Source organism: Psittacula echo (assembly GCF_963264785.1).
Source record: "Psittacula echo genome assembly, chromosome: 1".
Taxonomy (NCBI): Eukaryota; Metazoa; Chordata; class Aves; order Psittaciformes; family Psittacidae; genus Psittacula; species Psittacula echo.
Genome location: NC_137735.1, coordinates 42166244 through 42186668, shown reverse-complemented (window position 1 = coordinate 42186668; position 20425 = coordinate 42166244). Strand labels below are relative to the sequence as shown.

General features: G+C 38.3%; 1 protein-coding gene across 1 annotated transcript in view; it reads right to left on the bottom strand.

Moving 5' to 3' along the window:
- The window catches only part of DDX60 (DExD/H-box helicase 60), a gene marked incomplete at its 5' end in the record, with an annotated part of 64724 nt that overhangs the window by 12234 nt on the left and 32065 nt on the right, over positions 1-20425 (bottom strand). Inside the window, 16 exons of the mRNA XM_080633310.1 lie at positions 1544-1696; positions 3689-3833; positions 5076-5234; positions 7836-7963; positions 8799-8927; positions 9014-9118; positions 9215-9324; positions 9504-9649; positions 10182-10297; positions 11006-11101; positions 13866-13985; positions 14778-14927; positions 15254-15406; positions 17479-17642; positions 18461-18713; positions 19704-19867. Coding sequence (XP_080489436.1) covers positions 1544-1696; positions 3689-3833; positions 5076-5234; positions 7836-7963; positions 8799-8927; positions 9014-9118; positions 9215-9324; positions 9504-9649; positions 10182-10297; positions 11006-11101; positions 13866-13985; positions 14778-14927; positions 15254-15406; positions 17479-17642; positions 18461-18713; positions 19704-19867 — 2291 coding nt within the window. The remainder of the gene's footprint in view (positions 1-1543; positions 1697-3688; positions 3834-5075; positions 5235-7835; positions 7964-8798; positions 8928-9013; positions 9119-9214; positions 9325-9503; positions 9650-10181; positions 10298-11005; positions 11102-13865; positions 13986-14777; positions 14928-15253; positions 15407-17478; positions 17643-18460; positions 18714-19703; positions 19868-20425) is intronic.

The window sequence follows — 20425 nt, the reverse complement described above, 5'->3', positions numbered from 1 at the left end:
TATTTAACACATTCAGTTAGCTGCTGCAGAAAAAGACAGTAAAAAATGTTTCTATAATTACATTAACAACAAAAGGAGGGCTAAAGAGAATCTCCATTCTTTGATATGGGAGGAAAACATAGTGACAAAAGATGAGGAAAAAGCGGATGTAGTTAATGACTTCTTTACCTCAGGCTTTCATAGTAAGACCAGTCATCCTCTGGGTATCCAATACCCTTAGCTGGAAGACAGGGAGGGGGAGCAGAATGAAGCCCCCATAATTCATAGGGAAATCGTCAGCAACCTGCTACACCACTTGGACGCATACGTCTATAGGACCAGATGGGATCCACCCAAAGGTACTGAGGGAGCTGATGGAAGTGCTCTCCAAGCAATTTTTGATCATCTCTCAGCAGTCCTGGTTAACTGGGCTGGGCCCAAAGAGCAGTGGTAAGTGGATTTAAATTCAGTTGGTGACTAGTAACAAGTGGTGTTCCCCAGGGCTCAGTACTGGGCCCAGTTTTGTTTAATACCTTTATCAATGATTTGGATGAGGGGATCAAATGCACCCTCATTGAGTTTGCAGATGACACAGAATTGGGTGGGAGTGTTAATCTGCTGGAGGGTAGGAAGGCTCTACAGAGGGATATGGACAGGCTGGATCAGTGGACTGAGGCTAATTGTATGAGGTTCAACAGGGCTCAGTGCTGGGTTCTACATTCGATCCACAATAACCCCATGCAATGCTACAGGCTGGGTAAAGAGTGGCTGGAAAAGGACCTGGGAGTGTTGATTGGTGGCCAGCTGAACATGAGCCAGCTTGTGCCCTGGTGGCCAAGAAGGCCAACAGCATCGAACCATAGACTCAGAACAGTTAGGGTTGGAAAGGACCTTAAGATCATTTAGTTCCAACCCCCCTGCCATGGGCAGGGACACCCCACACACTAAACCATGTCACCCAAGGCTCTGTCCAACCTGGCCTTGAACACTGCCAGGGATGGAACGTTCACAGCTTCCTTGGGCAACCCATTCCAGTGCCTCACCACCCTCTCAGTAAAGAATTTCTTCCTTATATCCAATCTAAACTTCCCCTGTTTAAGTTTAAACCCATTACCCCTTGTCTTATCACTACAGTCCCTGATTAATAGTCCCTCTCCAGCATCCTTGTAGGCCCCCTTCAGATACTGGAAGGCTGCTAGGAGGTCTCCACGCAGCCTTCTCTTCTCCAGGCTGAACAGCCCCAACTTTCTCAGCCTGTCTTCATATGGGAGGTGCTCCAGCCCCCCAGTTATCCTTGTGGCCCTCCTCTGGACTTGTTCCAACAGTTCCATGTCCTTTTTATGTTGAGAACACCAGAACTGTACACAATACTCCAAGTGAGCATCCTGGCTTGTATCAGAAATAGTGTGGCCATCACTTGTTGACAAAAGTCAACACTTTTTAAATTAGCATGACAAAGTAAATGCAACATATTTTACCACTGGTGAAAGCTAAACTATATTTTTTCATTAAGTATGTGGAGAAACTAACATGCTAAAAGAAGAACTGTTCCCAATTTACCAACCTTGATATATCCCATCCTGAAAAGCATCTCCACTGCTTGTCTTTCCTTACTGGCCATAGATGCATGATGATACCCAATGCCCCTCAGTGCCAACCTTTGATGCAGATAACCTCTTCTCTCAAACCTAAGTCGATAAAAAATCTTCCTCAAAGTCTACAAATAAAAAGAAAAGTATTAACCACAACCAAGTGTTAATAAAAAAGTCTTCTCTGATAAAGTTCCAAGCACCACAGAGAAACATAGCTATCAAAGAACAAATTCCTAAGTAACTTCATGAAGCTGATACTCTGTTGCTCATTTGTCATCCCTGCTCAGTATCACCATCTCATCTCACAGTGCAGTTAGACCCTTTCCCAAAATCAGAAATAGCACTGAATTAAGCTTTTCCTGTATTTTCTGAACTTCACTGTACAGGTAAGTGTCCCCTGTTCCATAACCCAAGCTATTTCTTCACTGACTTTACCCACATGCAACTGTGGGAAGCAGTGTTCCTTCCATGCTGGCTGACAGTGTTAGAGGAGGGTGAAATTTTCTGGAACCATTCTAGCAGTGATTATATTTGAAAAGTTTGCAGTTTGCAAATCAATAGAAAGCCTTTGTACATATGTTAAAATTTTGTAACTTTGCTGTTCTGTATTTTAGACACTATTCCAGTAGGTGATTGTGTTTAGAAATCGTAAATCAATAGAGAAGCTTCATACACTGAATACTGCAATTGTGTTGGTTTGCATCTTAGCTACTTTATAACTAAACGCTACAATGGTGACTTTAGGTATAGAAACAAATATAACCTTGTATAGTAAAGGGAATGTAGAAAAGAATGTACTGTGAAACTCCAACTTAGCAGAACCAAAGATTAAGTAAGCCTGAACCACATACCAAGGGAAGATACGAGAATGCTGTATCCACACAATGGTTGGGATTTGTCCAAAGAACAGAAAGGTAAAAAGAGGACAGAGTGAGGAAGACTCCTTACTTCATCAGGACGACCACCAGAGGGGGCCGCGCAAGCGCAGGAGAGGCTGATGTCGTAAAGGACTGATGAAGCAATCCCTGATACCTATTGCGAAACTTCTAACGTATAAATTGTGAACGCGATGTGACGAGGTTAGAACCAGATTTGGGTGCATACCCCTGGTTCTCGGCGCCTTCATAAAGCACCTCATATAACCATTCCGATGGTTATGTGCTTGTCCTGACGCTAACAACAGTGATTCAAAAATGCCATTGGGATCACAAGTTCCCAGCATAAGGAATCATGAGCATTTTCAAGTTTGGTCCCAATACACAGAATTTTCCTGTCTTTCAAGGCATACCACAATGAGCCAAAAGCATTATCAAGACACTTCATCAAAATTTTGAGCACTTTCTCTCTGAATTAAGAGCTATATATCACAATTGCTTTTTTAATTAAAAAGCTCTAGCCATGAAGAGAGCTATATGAACCACAGTCATGTTTCAGGAAGTTTAGACCTGAGGGGATCTCCGGGACCAAGGCCCAGTCACCCACCACTGCTGGAAACCACATCATACAAATCTCTTCCCCTAATCATTCCTTATCTATTTGTATACAAATATACACATTAATATTTCTGATGGACATTTGCAGTGCCTTTCTCACCTTTTCTTTCCTCAGGGGTCATAAACACATTGAAAAGCATAGAAAAATTTGCTTTTTGGGGACTAGAACTGTAAGAACCTAAAATAATTAATTAATATTTATATGAGATATGAAGGGCTTAAAAATGTTTTTATAATTGAACAAAGGTGCCAAATAGCCTCTCCTGATGGCTCAGTCAGAAAAAAATGAGTCCGAGACCTGAATCAACAAGTAATGGAACTGCACTGCTAATAGTTCATGGAAATCAATTCATAATAGCATACATCCCAGGACTCTTAGCACAGGGACAAGTCAACATCTTTTTATGTGGCAGAATGAAATTTGTCCATACATCTTAAAGTTATCTAAGATTGATACCTTGAATAAAATGTAAAAGGAAATATTCAGAACGTTTCATAAACTCGATATGTACTGTTATAAAGTACAACTGCATCATACATGAGTTTTATGTATTTATGCACAAATTCATACATTTTAGACATATGAAACCATAACCATGTTATAACCACCAGTGAGTTACTTACATCTTCATCCACTGCTTTAGGATCAGCATAAGTACATGAAGAAGGGATATCAGTTAGCCCTTGAAGTCTTTTTTCCAGTTGGGTTTTTTTAGTCAAAAGCACCACAGTGTTTTCCATTTTACTGGGGTTCACCTTTTTGGTATCCCTGTATACAATATACAATTAAAAATATTTTTTTCCTGTAATTCACATACATTCCTCAATTTTAAAATATTCTTTGTTACTGAAAGATTCAGACTCATTCCCTTTTAAGCTGTAGGCTCAAACATGCAGGTAGATCTGTTAATTTACTGATAACAGCTTCATTTTATCATGGCTTGTATGCAAAACAGCAAGTAATTCTGGGTGAAGGAGAGGGGAGTTACAGTGATACACAAAAATGAAAGGAAGATGAAGACAGCAACTCTAAGCATCTCGTTCAGCAAATTAAGCTAACAAAATTGCATGGTAGAAGAATTAAACATGAAAAATAAATGCAAGGGATTTACTGCCAATAATGATATGGGCTATGCGGATTTAGAATAGCACTTGAAAAGAGGGGAGTGAAAACTATTTAGAGGCAGATTTTCAAGCTACTTCAATGTCTAAATATGTGTCTAAATTCCTACCGGATTTTCAAATTTTATTAAAGTCATTTAAGTTCATTATGTCATGATATTATGTCCAAAGAATACACTGTAAATTGTTATGATTAGGGCAAAATCATGATGTTTTCTGTTCCTGACAGTCTAGATAACTATTAGCCTTTTTTCATTGCCAAACGCTTTACAAAAATCCATATTCTATGGTCAGAAAAACCAAGAAAATTCAACGTTAATGGTGAAACAAACATGGTACAGTCCAAGCAAAAGGCTGACAAATACTCAAAGAGCATTTCCCCACTCATGTGAAGCCATACTTGAGAGATCCACCACCTTAACCAGCCATGACAAGGCTGAACTATGAAAATACTTTCCCACAGTGACTGACCCAGCACCAGGGTTTTTTAAGAGCTCCATGACAAAAGTTACTGCGTAAAGAGCCATTCTGGTATCTTCATATCTCATTATTAATTAATCCAAAAACAAATTAATCCAAATTGGTCAATCTCATATACTCAGGTCTCTCTCTTTGGTTCATATGCTGTAGTGCCAGCACCTTACACAATGTCAGCAACAGCGATACCTTCCCAGTGCTTAACAATACGCTAGGTACTGCCAATTGAAATCTGCCACACAACAACTCCTACTGTGTGGGTTGCTAGAGCAAAGAGAAGAACAGGGACTACTATACTGCAAGCTGGATGAATGTGCTGCTAGAAGGTACCTTCCCCAGAAACAAGTTATCACAAAATGACACTCTATCATAGTATGTAATCTTTTTAATAATATATAGTTATAATACTTACTCAGGGTTGAATTTTCCTATCACTTTGTTCACTTTTCGTAGTTCAGCCCTTAATCGGTTTCTTTCCTTCTCAATATTAGAGCCTTGTATAAGCCTTTGTTTTTTCAGCAAATAAAGGAATACATTCTTGGCTGCATTTTCCACTGTATCCACATTAAATCTTTAAAAGCAAGTAATATACAGTATACATCAGCTAGGCAAACTCTAATAAAAGTTTTTATTTATACGTAATATTGTTATAATAGTATGCAGTGACCCTTATCATCTGACAATAGTTAGGGATATGCTTCTAATGATTAGATTCTATTCCATGTCCAAATCATATTCTGCATTCACTTTCAAACTGTTGTTATTCCAAAACTAAGTGGTAAAATGTAAAATGGTTCTGCCAATAAATTATTTATAGAAAGTATGCTCAACTCTACCTTTCCCTAAACAGAAAACTTAGACATTCATATAAAGCAAACTGCAGCTTAAGTAATCTTAATTCTTCTCAACTACCCGAGCTGAGAATCAGTGCCTGACTGTCTTGGTCTTTTACACAACTGTTCTTCCTCATAGCTTTTTCAGTATTGGACTGTTTAGAGTTTAACTGGAATGAACACTTCTCCAGCTTCACCCTCAAAAAGTACTTTTTTTATTCTTGTTGCAGCAGCAGGTCCTGTTAACTAACATCATACAAGGTGTTGGCAACACATGGCGTAAGGGTGCATCCTAGTCCATTAGAGTATTCACAAGTCATTCAACTCTGGCAGTCACCAAGAACAGGAACAAAAATTGAAGGACTTGGTCCTTTCATCCATAAAGACCAAATACAGATTTAAGGCTAGGAGGTAATCTCTCTTTACTTCAACTTTTCTCATCTTCACAGATGCCAGAGCTCAATAACATAAACTCATCTTTTTTTTCCCTTTGAAGCTCAGACTATATGTTCTAATTAATTTCTACTGTTGAGTTTATTCAGCCATAAAGAATACTAAAGTGCTGCCAGGCTGTTCTTTTCCTTGTGTTCTTTTCCTTGGTGGCTCTAAGAAAAGAAAAGAGAACTCAACTACTGTTTTTGACTTACCATCAACAGTTGTGATTGCAGCTTGGCTTCTACAGCTCTGATACCTGCTCTCTCAGGAGTCTCCACTAACTCCATGCTAACATAACACCATATTGGATAACTGCTTTGCAAGATCACTCATCAGTAACAGCTTAGGGAGAAAAAGCTTACCAGCACCAATGAATCTCCAAGTCACCGTCTGCTACTTGTGAGAGCTACTTATCCCCTTCATCATAATTGCTCAGGACTGGGATATTTAACACAAGAGATTTTTTTTGGTTGGTTGGGTGGGTTTTTTTACTTGTCTAATTCTTGTCTTTGTCTAACTACAAAGACACTGGAGGGTCTGTCAAGTGCTGTTACATTACCCCTGTGCCTTAAAAGACCTTTAGAGAACAGATTTCTGTACTTCATCCTCCAGTTTGATACTGCTAGGTTCTGCCTGCATAATCACTGGTCTGGGATGTGTTGTTGCCTCACCATGATCCTTTATCAACTGGATAGGATATTTTTACTCTACTCACAGTCTCTTGTCACTAAGAATTTCCAAGTACCCATCATTCCTGGGTAGATGAGGGAAAGGCACTTGTCCATTTCCCCTATGGAGAAGCATCTTGGCACTTCCTATTGAGTGCCCCAAAATGATGCTGCAGTTCATACAGCAGCCCTGAAATTATTCCTTATTGAAAGAAATGCAAATATCTAAGAGTCGTTCTGAGAACTGTCAGTTTCAGCTTGAAATTAGCCATAACATTGATTTACAACTAGGCTGTCACTGAGAAATAGAAAAAAAAATATTTTATCAGGAACCAGAGTAATTTGAGATGGGCCATTAATATGTGCATTCACTTTCTGCTTTTTCCTTTCTAGAGTTCTTTCAGAAATGCCTTTTTATCATCGTCAAGCATGTGAGAATTGGAGTGGCAGTGAGCATTCTACCCCTAGCATCCAATGTAAGAAAGGGCACAGCTTCATACCAAGATGAGAATGCTTTCCATTTTTACATGATTGTTTCTCTGTATTATTACAGTGAAAATATGTGCTATACAAGTGTTTACTGATAAGCAGCTTTTCAGTAAGTCCAGCATTGAGGTATGTGCCTACTTTGCTAATATGAGCAGTATCATTAACTGTAACGGTACTGTCAGTAGGCTCAAAGCTGTGTGTGCTTGATGTTACAATTACACCTCACATATGTGGAAAGCACGCTGACTGATGCATGTCACTGGGTGAAAAGTGAGATTGGTAGAGGCTATGCAGTGGAACCATCACCATGTAACAAACACACATTAGTAGAACCTCATTCCACCCTCTTCTCTACCAAGCCTACCCCTAGATAACTCCATTTGCACCTCTAAGTAAACAGCATATGTTTTCCAAAAGTTTTACTGACTATATTGGGGCAAAGCAACCAAGAATGTGACTCATTTCAATGTGATTCAGGTTCTTGTAATTTTCTCAGACATCATGCATGGATTCTACCCTTTCCACACACTAACTAAATGCTCCCAGCTTCAATTTCAGCTAAACCTTTAGTGCCATAAATATACATGGGTTGATAAGAGCTTGTAGGCTTTTACTTTGTAGCTTTAAAGCAAACGTAACAAATACCATATAAATGTCATGTGCCAAGCTATATCAATGCTTATGTCCAATACCTGTTTTTCTGAATATAGGCAATACACATACAATACATGCAATGTAAATACTTACATAAAAAATATAGCTGGCAACTTATCCATCTCATGTAATTTATTAACAAAGCTTGCAAAATGCTTCCACTTTTCATTTACTGAGCAATCCACAGGTTTTGGCTTAAGGTGCTCCAGCAGCTGATTCACCTGACCAAAGTAGCATTGTGGAGATTTTAGTGGCGGAACCTTCTGACTGTAGGCTAAAAAACGTGAAGCCCCCATTTTCCTCTGCCAGCTTCTATCAGCTCTTTTTTTTTTTTCCTCTCAGTTATTCAGAACTGGAATAGCCACATATTGTTTACAGCCTAAGAAGTCTGCAAGTTATCAATTGACTTTGGTGAGAACTCCAAATGCAAATTATTGTAGCATTCATGGCTACCATCACAGTGCAAATAATAAAGTATCACCAACATAGTGATTCTGATCTGTTTTCACATTTAAGTCTCACATTTCATGAATTATTTTTTTTAATATTTATTTCCCAGATATTCTTTATTTTCTTCTTGTTATCAATTCACCACCTCCTCATATTCTTTTTTATGATATAAGAATAGGTGACCTCCAATTAAGGACTTGATTTTTTGCTCACTGTTTTAATTTCTATCTTTTATGTGGAAACATACATACTGTCTGTGATTACACAAAAAGTTTCAAATGAGTAGCAAAGAAAAGGTAGACTGAAGAAGCAGAGCTATGGTACAATATTCTCACCAACTGTACGAGATACCTAAATGAATAAGGAATTGAAATCTCACAGCAGTATCAGAAGTCTGATTCCCAGAAAAACTTGGGAAAATATCACCTTGAAAATATTTATGGAAATGCCACAAATATTACTGCTTCTCTTTCAAGTACAGCAGTTGCTAATCAATAATAATTATGGGAGAAGAAACTCCTCCCATTATTATAGTATTACTTATTATTATTATTATAATATTGAAGTGTACACAACCTTAAGAAAGTGCCCAGTAAAAACTATTACCTTCTGTCTTTGGCCAACAGCAATCCATTTGCTAAGTTCTTTCTTCAGTTCCTGTTCGTATTTCTTCACATCTGGCTTTTTTATTACTACTTTATTCTTGAAAGAGACAAATGCCTCAGGATCTAGCTCCTGGAAAACAACATTAATATAAAACATCACAGTAATTTGTTAGCAATTTATTTTGATACATTTTGCCTACAGCTGTGTATACACACCTGGGCCCTTGGCCACTCTCGCCAGACTTTTACCATTGTGTCATAAAGCTGAATACTCTCTCGCGGAGACAAGGAAAGATCTGAAGGAATACCATAGTTCTCAATCTGCAAGGAGTTTAAACAAAAGAATAATAAAGGAATTATTTTGATGGAATCCATGTAACAGTTGCTATGCAATGTTGATCCCAGCATTATGCTTACATGATTCACTGTTAATGCAGCACATGGATGACAGTGCTCAATGAGAAAATCCCCGCTCTTTAGAGAACACACATACTTTTCCAAATCATTGTATCTTTCTTCATACAAAACTGTGAAGAGACAAAAATGCTGTCATGATTCACTTGACTGTGTTAAAAAGCAAGTACTTAATCCTCCAAGACTTATTTTTACTTAGAAGAAAAAAATCAAAACAAAATATGCTGAAGTTCACACACCATGATTAAAGTTTTAGCAGAATTTCTTAGTTACAAAATACTCTGATACACACCTAGTCTAACACGATATGACTGCTTTTGTTCCTGTAGTTTAGATTTCCCTTTATACTTTCTTGTAAAGTTCTTCTCAGAGTTTGTAGAGCTTCTCTTTATTCTATTCTCGGCACGTTGCCAATACCTCTTCACGGACTGTAACCACCTACAGTACACATAAAATAAAGTGGCAAAATATATTTTAAGAAAACTGCTACAGCTACAATAGATGAATAACTACAGTCTGCTCAGTTTCTCCTATATAATTTCCAGTTTCCCTGTCACCATCTTCAGTGCAATGTTCTTGAGCTTATCCCAGGATGCAAATAAAAAATGTGAAACAGCGCCATAATATATATATATATATATATATATATATATATATATAGTGTAGGTGTCTTCTCTGATGGATGATGGACAAATAGTCTTATCGGGCTTTGGCAATACAAACAGATGCAAAATCCTCCAAAATTCCCCTGCACAATTATAGGGTCTGAAGGAACAAGTGACACTTTTTCTCATTATGCAGTTAAGAGTTACAGTACCATTTTTTGTCAATTGAGGGAGTAACGGTAGCACAATACATAGAGCAATATAACTCCAAATCAGTTGCCTCCCAATAGTAGTTATCTCTCTATCTAAATCCACCCGTATCTGATTTAAATATGCTCCTGTGAGCAAGAAAATTCCACACATACTCAGTTAGGTGTTGTGGATTACTGACAGTAGCAGAGAGTGCCAAAAACGGACATCGAATTGTTACCAAAAGGTGCTCCCAAACCTCTGCTCCAATTTCACCACCAAGACAATGAACCTGCGTTTTTGGGAAAAAAGATTAAAAGAAAATAAGAAGTTCCTTACCAAAGGGCACCCAGAACATGGGTTGGTTTGCATTTTTCAAAAATCCAAAGTTTGGCACGATCAGCACTGAATAATTCTTATATTGCAGTGAATGGCCGCAAGATCCAAATCAAATGTTCAGTAAATCCCTTTCTAGACTTAACTGGATAGCAAATCAGTGCTAAATTTCAATACTACATTCACTGTTTTTACCCCAGAAACTCACTGGCATTATTAGCAAGTAATTTTATATACAAGAAAGAATACAGTAGGAATTTTAAATTTAGCAAGATTAATCACTGACTTTTCCCCTGGAATGACTGACAAATACAATATGATGCGAAATCTGTACAATCCCAGTCTGTAACGTTCTATTTGTGCCACTGAAACTATACAGGATTTTAGTTTTTCAGCTGAATGGCTTGAGAGAAATAAAGGAAGCTCCTGGTAGCTTTGACTGAAATGTATGTCCTCTTGAGGACCAACAGAGTTTTAAGTTCTTTCACTGAAGCATATAAACACAATCAGCAAACAGGAAAAAGTAATTAAGTCTGGAATAATATTCCTGAGAGTTGGGGGTTTTTGCCATCAATAATGTCTGCAATTAAAAACTGTGTCACTGGCATTTTTCTTCCAGATTGTCCATAAATTTGTTACATTGCTTACTATGGAAGATGCCTACCTCATCAAATATAACATATTGTATCCGTTTGGCCCACTTCTGGCAACGAGGAGACAGCATCAGGATTTCTAAACATTGAGGCACAGTCACTAGAATCTAAGAAAAAAGGTTTTTAAAGAACTATTTTCAAGTAAGCTGACTAATCAGCTACAAGTAGACCCTGTATTTAAAAAGCATTAAAAACCACACATAGTATTTGATTTCAAAGTAAGCAAGATTACAGAATCACAGTAAAGAATTTCTTCCTTATATCCAATCTAAACTTCCCCTGTTTAAGTTTGAACCCGTTACCCCTTGTCCTGTCACTACAGTCCCTGATGAAGAGTCCATCCCCAGCATCCTTGTAGGCCCCCTTCAGATACTGGAAGGCTGCTAGGAGGTCTCCATGCAGCCTTCTCTTCTCCAGGCTGAACAGCCCCAACTTTCTCAGCCTGTCTCCATACGGGAGCTGCTCCAGTCCCCTGATCATCCTCGTGGCCCTCCTCTGGACTTGTTCCAACAGTTCCATGTCCTTTTTATGTTGAGGACACCAGAACTGTACACAATGCTCCAAGTGAGGTCTCATGAGAGCAGAGTAGAGGGGCAGGATCACCTCCTTCGACCTGCTGGTCACGCTCCTTTTGATGTAGCCCAGGATACAGTTGGCTTTCTGGGCTGCGAGTGCACACTGCTGGCTCATGTTCATTTTCTCATCGACCAACACCCCCAAGTCCTTCTCTGCAGGGCTGCTCTGAATCTCTTCTCTGCCCAACCTGTAGCTGTGCCTGGGATTGCTCCGACCCAGGTGTAGGACCTTGCACTTGGCATGGTTAAACTTCATCAGGTTGGCATCAGCCCACCTCACAAGCGTGTCAAGGTCCCTCTGGATGGCATTCCTTCCCTCCGGCGTATCATCCGAACCACACAGCTTGGTGTCATCAGCAAACTTGCTGAGGGCACACTCAATCCCACTGTCCATGTCACTGACAAAGATGTTGAACAAGACCAGTCCCAACACCAGTCCCTGAGGGACACTACTCATTACTGGTCTCCAGCCGGACATCGAGCCATTGACCACAACTCTTTGCGTGCGGCCATCCAGCCAGTTCTTTATCCACCGAGTGGTCCACCCATCAAATTAATGTCTCTCCAATTTAGAGACAAGGATGTCATGTGGGACAGTGTCGAAGGCTTTGCACAAGTCCAGGTAGATGATGTCAACTGCTCTTCCCCTGTCCATAAGCTCCATAGCCCCATCATAGAAGGCCACCAAATTGGTCAGGCAGGATTTCCCCTTAGTGAAGCCATGCTGGCTGTCACCAAGCACCTCCTTGTTTTTCATGTGCCTTAGCATGTCTTCCAGGAGAATCTGCTCCAAGAGTTTGCAAGGCACAGAGGTGAGACTGACTGGTCTGTAATTCCCCGGGTCATCCATTTTCCCCTTCTTGAAAATGGGGGTTATATTTCCCTTTTCCCAGTCATCAGGAACTTCACCTGACTGCCATGATTTTTCAAATATGATGGCCAGTGGCTTAGCAACTTCATTCACCAGCTCCTTCAGGACCTGCGGATGGATTTCGTCAGGTCCCATGGACTTGTTTAATGATTTATCACTGCTATCTTAAAGAAGGGCAAGAAAGAAGACCCAGGAAACTAACTGCAGACGAGTCAGTCTCACCTCAATCCCTGTGAAGATGGTAACTAATCCTGGAAATCATTTCCAGGCATGGAGAACAAGAAAGAACATGAAGAACAAAAAAGTCATCATGAGCATTCAGCATGAATTCAGCAAGGGGAAGTCATGCTGACCAACCTTGGGAAACTTCTATCATGAAAAGACTGGCTTGGTAGATGAGGGGAGAACAGTGGATATTGCCTTCAGTAAAGCTTTTGACAACCCACAGACAAGCTGTTGAAGAATGGGCAAAATTAGCAGACAGTGAAAGTGTTGGACTGAAAACTGGTTGGGAGGCTGTGCTTAGAAGTTGGTGATTAGTGACACAAAGTCTAGCTGGAGGCCAGTAAATAGAGTTGTACTCCAGGGGCCAATAGTGGGTCTGATCCCGTTTAACATCTTCATTATTGATCTCGATCTCGATGATGGGGAAAAGCGTATTCTCAGCAGGTTTGCTAATGACAAACTGGGAGAAGCAGCTGATATGCCAGATGCTCATGCTACCATTCAGAAGGACCTAGGCTGGAGAAATGTGCTGACAGGAACCTCATGAGGTTCAACAGGGAGATGTGCACAGTCCTTTACCAGAGGAGGAACAACCCCATGTACCAGTGTATGCTGGAGGCCATCCAGCTGGTAAGTAGCTCTGCAGAAAAGGACCTGAGGGTGCTGGTGGACACCAAGTTGAACATGAGGCAGCAATGTGCCCTTATAGCAAAGAAGGCTAATGGCATCCTGGGCTGCATTAGGGAGAGTGTTGCTAGCAAATCAAGGCAGGATGACCCTCTACTTACCACTGATGAAGCCACACCTGGACTTCATTTCTGGGCTGTCCACTATGAGAGAGACCAAACTAGTGATCTTCTATGATGGAGCGACTACATCAGTGGACAAGGGAAGGGTTACTGATATATTCTATCTGGAATTCTGTAAGGCATCTTGCTGTGTGTTGGCAACCAAAGGATTTTAATGTTTCTCCTTTTAACCAGAGCAAGTTATCAATTGCATGTCCCCTAAAGATGAATAGGTAAGGTTGTATGCCATACACTGAAACTTTCTGGTAAGCAGTACGGGTATGCTTAGATTTTCCCTGAACTTTGTTTTTAGTAATGGCACAATTGTTGTAATTAGAATTAACATTTTCAGAAGCCAGACAGAATGCATAAGTCATTATTATTATGCGTTAAAACACTCATAAAAAGATACCTGAGAATTCATGACATCATGGCGATAATCTCGTGTGAAGACTCCACACACTACCAATCCATCTGGAAGTTTCTTCGTGAACCGACTGTATATAGTTCCTACTACTTGGTTTACAAGAGCCTTAAATAGAGCAGGTCATTAACAAAAACAGTGTATCTCTAAAGACATATGGTATTCTGAGACATATAAAAGCATTCCATTTTGGTACCAATATTAACATACGAGACTATAATACATAACATGTACTATTCTGTTAAGTCTAGACTGTTAACAATGTTAACTTTAAAAAGATATGGTACTTGATATTTTTGCTTAAAGAAAACAATCCATAGAGATTGTTATGTAATAACATGTAATTCACTATTTAAAAATCACACTACTGTAATCCAAATAAGTTTTGGATGAAATCAAAACATTGGGCCTCAGCACTTAAGTCAGTTTTTAACTATTAAAAAATTAGGTTTTAACTCATTAAAAAATATCCCACTGCCTAGAGTTTCATAACTTGTCTCTCAAAGCATCTAATGGTGAACTTACTGAGAAAAAGACAGCTTGACTTGCTGGGTTGTTGTTCTGTTCAAATATTACTTTACCATGTTGGTAGGTTTTGAGGCATTCTCAGCATTCTTAAAATGCTACTTTTAGCACTTCTATATATATTAGTGTTTCTGACCTTAAATTAGCTATACAGATATTAATAGACAATTACTCTACATTAGCTTAAGCATTTTTAAGATTTTTTTTAAACATGGTGTTTACACGTAAAACAGAATGTAAAGATTCCATTTCTAATTAAAAAAAAAATATAGCAACAAGATTTGTGTTACAAGCTACCTCAAACAGTTTTAGAATCACACTGAGAAATATCATAGTCATATATACAGAACATGTAGTAGGATGATGCAGCCTTACCTTTGTAGGAGCAACATACACAACTACTCCTTCATTGCTTGCTTTCAGAACTTTTTCCATACAATAGTATGATGCATATGTTTTTCCTGATGAAGTGGGAGCAACGATCACTGCAGATTCATTATTATCTACAGCATCAAGAAGCTCCCGCTAAAAGAAAAGCAGTTACTTAAGTCAAAATGTCTTGCTAGGAAGTTCTTATTGAGTAAACCAGCTCTTTCTATGAAACATCTCCTTATTTTTGCACATAGACTTTATATACAGATTTCAGACTAGAGAAAGTCAGAGTTAACCTGGCTGGTTTATGACTGTATTCTTTACTCTTACACTGGTTATAGCAAGAAAAAAAAAAAAAAAAAAGAAAGAGGAACTACAGGCTCTAACTTGTTTATTTCAATTATTTGGTCTGAAATACTGATACCAAAACTTTAAGGTAACTTCCATTAATTTTATGCTAAAAGTTTGCATCTCATTACCTGCCATGTGTCAGGTATGAAATGTTGCACTCGGGGATCTGGATCATGTCTCTCTTCTCTGAGCAAGTAATAATCCATGTATTGTAGCTGAAAGCGAGCTGGACCCACTTCAATAGCATAGTTGCTAATCTTCTTATCATTACTTTCTCCTGCCTATAAGGTCAAATGAAAATTCAATCTGGTTTGAAAGGTAGAAAGAGATTGAGAAAATGGCACATCTTTTGCTTTGTGGAACTCTGCAAGCTTTGAAAAAAATACAGAAATGCAGGTAACTTCAAAATAATTTCTTGCAGAAATCTACACCATAAGAGCCTTATGTCAGTGTTTTGCTTGTATCTCTTCAAAGGAGACTATGTCCTAAAAATTGTATGTCTTCCATAGCCAGTGCTGATAGTGTTTTTCCTGTCAGAAGAAGTAACAAACCTGGCTAGCAGGCAAAGCTCAGCCCATTTAAGCTACTGTCTGCTAGAGCCTTCTCATTATATATTTATGTCTCTTTACTTCAACCTGCCCTGACCCCTTGTGCAATGAATCACAGTTGCAAAAGGAAATTCAATGTTAAGGCTGAGTGTAAGCCCAAATTGTATTTTTAAACAATGCCTGTATATGCTAAAAAAAAACCAAATTTAATATTCAGGGACATGTCTAGTTACAGCAATTGATCCTGAAATCTGTATTGAAAAGTATCACATGTACAACATACCCTAAAAGATGAGAATCACATAATAATTTAGGTAGTCAGGGAAGTCTGAGTGTAAATTAATCCAACTCACTGCTAGAAGCAATTAGATCAGGTCACGCAGGGGTGTGTTCAGCTGAGATTTTATTATCTCGAAGGATGGAGATTTCAAAACTTAATTCAATTTCTTGAAAGAAATGTTTACAGTTATTCCAAAAATGGCAGTGATGCCTAAAATTTCCCCAGCTTGGCAAGCTTAATCTAGAATCATCAGAAACAAGTAGCTGCAAAACCAAAAGTAGATCCAAAATCCACTGACTGATGTTTAGCCCTTCCAAGCAAGACATTAAACTTGCCAACTTATCCCTTCTATCACCACAAACCTTTACAATAGACCTTTTGAGACCTAAGACCCTAAATCCTGAAAGAGAGTACATTTGGGACACCAAACACCTTTACAATAACTATGTTGCCAAGAGCAAACAATCATAGTACACTAGTTGAATTTACATAGAAAAAGAGAAAAATAATTTCCATTCTTAAAAAGAAGAAAATTTCTTACAAGAAAATCACCTCCTCCCTGACCTCAGTCCTGATCCTCAAGGAATGATGATAAACACTTTTCAGAAACAAGCTTCCGAAAATTCTGAAATCTATTGTGCCTGAAAAATGAGACACTGAAATGATTGGAATTGGCCTGACAGTTCACTGCAATCTTCCTTCCTTTTGCTACTGACTTCATATTCTGCAGGTTGTGAGTTACACCCTGTCTCTTCTGCCTGAGAGCCATTTAAGCATCCTCTATCCCTACCAACATCCCATCTACACACAAAGGTATCAAACTGCTCTTAGCATGAAATCAGCCAGTGGGCAGGTTGCTAACATGTAGAAAAGCATAAAGTCAATACTTAGAGAAATTACTTCTGAGCCACATTCAGTATAGCTGCTGGTCTCAGCTGTTCTAGGAAGGACAAGCAATGTAGCATCTAAAACTGTTTACTTCAGAGGTGATCAGTAATACCATAACAACAAACAAAACGGTTTTCATCTACTGCAGCCTCAAGGATTTACTTCTCTAGAGTAGCACATTTTGGCCAGTTAAAGAGCAGCTGCTCATCACTTAGCTTTAAGAGTTATTTTTAACATGCAGAGTTCAGCTGACGTGATGAATTGAACAGCAAGTACCTCTCAGATGTCCTAAGGCCTCAGGCAGACATAACATAGAGCAAATCTTAATGACTGTTTGTTTGAAAGGTTTTGTTTCAATGGCTGCAAATTAATCTTGCAGCCGTATAAAGTTTTGTTTACTAAAGGGGAAGTGCTTTATTGTGTCAGCTAGCTCTCATATCAAGGAGAGCAATGATACATGGAACTAAAGATGATTAATATCTGAAGCAAGAATAGATATTCCCAAATCTATGGCACAATAAAAAATAAAATAAGATCAATAAAGATCTTCTACACTCTACTCAATGTTTCAGAAAACACTATTGATATTCAGCTACAGATCCTGTTATAGGAGAATCATTACAGTCTATAAACATACCTGGCCAGATACGGAGCATGCCAAATTCTCAAATCCAAGATATCTAAGACATTTGGTCAGCTTTTCTAGATGCGGTTTCTCCAACATATCTTGGTATTTTTCAAGGAGAATATGAATTCTCCTCATGACTTGAACAGCTTTGCCTAAATCTTTATCTTTGTTGCCTTTAAAAAGAAAAAAAAAAGCCTACAGTTATTTTGGAGCTGACCCTATCATTGAGAATTTTCTAATATGAGGCATTTTTAGGACAGACCTCATCCATGCAACTGAATTTATGACAATTAAAAAATGAATTTTATTTAAAGACAACCCACCTCTAAAAAGCAGTGCTACTGAAGACTAACCACCCAAATAATTCTACCTGCTTCTGCACGCTCAGCTATAAAAGGAAGTCATACTTCTGACATCTATGCACTAACTGAGCTCCCCCATTTCATTTTTCTGACCAACATATTTGTCAATCTTATTAGTAACATATTTCACTCCAGTGTTTAAAATGCTCCCGCAACACATTTAAAGCAGTGTGTGCTTGGACCCTCCTGGCTGAGTGTATGGATGAACAGGTTAATTCTGGTGAAACATGAAGCCACTAACCACAGCAGTACAGATTTCCGTACACATTGTTGTCAGACTGTAAACTAACCACCTCAGCTAATTAAACAATCCACTGCAATATAGATGCATTTTAGTGTGCACAATACATAATCATTAAAGATGTACACAATAAAATAAATTATGTATGCAATGTGTACAAAGTAAAACAGAAAAATATCTACAATCCAAGTTCATTGGCTACTTTACAGCTGACTCAAAGGATCTTCAAATTACAAAAGTGGACCAGAGCCTGTTAAAACCACCTTCCATGCTACTGAAAGAGGGCTGTATTTACACATCTTTATTCCAGCGGAGAATGTCCAAGGTCAGTCACTCTTGGTGAAAGGGAATGGAAGCTGAATAATGAATATTAATTTGGCTATCATACCTTGAGTTCTGCAGTGTTCCTTCCACACTTCTAAACAGGCAGACAGTCCTGTCATTTCTACACTGAACTTCACAGATTTACTTTTAAGGGTCTTGAGAAGCTTCTCCAATTTATTTATTCCAACAGCCACATCTTCTTTTATTTCTTTTTCGGTTCGTATACACAAGGCTTTCCATTGCTCCTCTTCTTTCTTTTCTTCTTTAGCTCTTAGTCGCCTGTTGTTTTCCTCTGCAATTATTTCTGCTTTACTTTTCTATCCAATAAAATGAAATTATTTAGAACTAATCATCACTGCGTGCAAATATAATCTAAAAAAGCAATTCATAAACTCAATCATAGCAGGTACATTACAGTTTTCAATTAATCTGTGTGATGCATTGTGTTTTGTGAATCATTTAAATTAGTACTTCATTTTGAAGGAGGCACAATTTCTGAATACCAATATATGTTCCTCAAAATAGCTTAATTTTAAGTCAGTATAAAGCTTCACAAATTGTATATAAAAGCACAAATCTGGAAAAATCAAATAGCAGTTGTCTTAATTTACACATAGGTAATTCTCATTGTATTGAGATGCTTTTCAATAAATTAAATAAAATTAAGAGTTCAACCTGACTTGTAGTTAAAGTTATTTATATAAAGATTTACAGGTAATTTGACAGGCCATAATCTATAATCCATAGTACAGGCTATTATGAAATAGTAATCAAGTTACTCTTGCTCAGTATTTGGTGTTTATGAGTATGCAACTACATTCCCTGTGATGTCTGAAAATGTTCACCTAGTTAGGATTAATTGTAATATCGAAAGGATCTTTCACAGAGAATGTTTCCAAATAGTGCAGGGAAATAAATAACTGGATAATGTTTCTTCCTGTATTCCTCAACAGTTTCTTAAAGTAAAATTAAATTCATTAACTTCATTTTCTTTCACTCCACATTATAATATTGGTCATGAGCCAAAACCTATCAGCCTTTACAGAGTTCTTATCTATTTATTTTTTTTTTATTTAGTTGTGCCTGTTAAAATATAATCACTCATGCCTATTCCTAACTAGGAACAAAAATACATTTGCCAATTAGCTAATTAAATTAAATTTGAAGTACAAAAGCAATTTAAACCTCTTCAACTAAGAACTCCCAGTGCATTGAGAACATAAAATTTCAACTGTGATACTCATAGAAGAAATCCTTTCCTGGATAAGAGAAAAAAGATTTGGAAAGGGCAAAGTGAATATACTCACATGCTTCTTTTGTGTCTTTTTGACAGAAGCATTAGCACTCCCTGACACATCCTCTTGATGTACAATAAGTTTCGAAGTGGCGTCTTCCAAAGTGCTTCCGTAAAAATGACGAAAAGCCTGTAACTTCTGAATTTGTCTTCTTTCTGCTGGACCTTTGGATTTTGCTGCAAACAAATGTAATTGATTGGAAAATGCTCTGACAAAATTGCAGCCTAATCTATTTCCAAGAAAAGATATTTGGGCAATGGAAAAATTTCGTAAAATTTCCTCATTGACCTAAAGGCCAAAACCACATTTTGAAAGAGGCTGGCTACTGAGACTCACTAAAATCCAACAGCACTTTGAATTATTTGAGAGACAGGCAACAGACTCAAATTCAAACTACATTAGGCACAGGTTTAAAATATAGGGAAACTTCACAAGCAGGGTGCCCGGAAAGACATTATAGCTGTTTGAGAAAAATGCCTAGGCTTCTCACAGTGTGTGAAAATAGAAACTTGTCTTCTGAAGGCAATTCAGATGATCAGAAAGAGAAGTCTTCGCCATGAAAGCAAGAGTCCATCATCAGAGTATAAATAAAGCTGCAGGAAGAAAAATTATGCTAGCCAATGGAAGATACTGAATTGAGCACATGGGTTTAGGGCGATGTGTCCCTGCCCATGGCAGGGGGGCTTGGAACTAGATGATTTTGAGGTCCTTTACAACCCTAACTGTTCTATGAT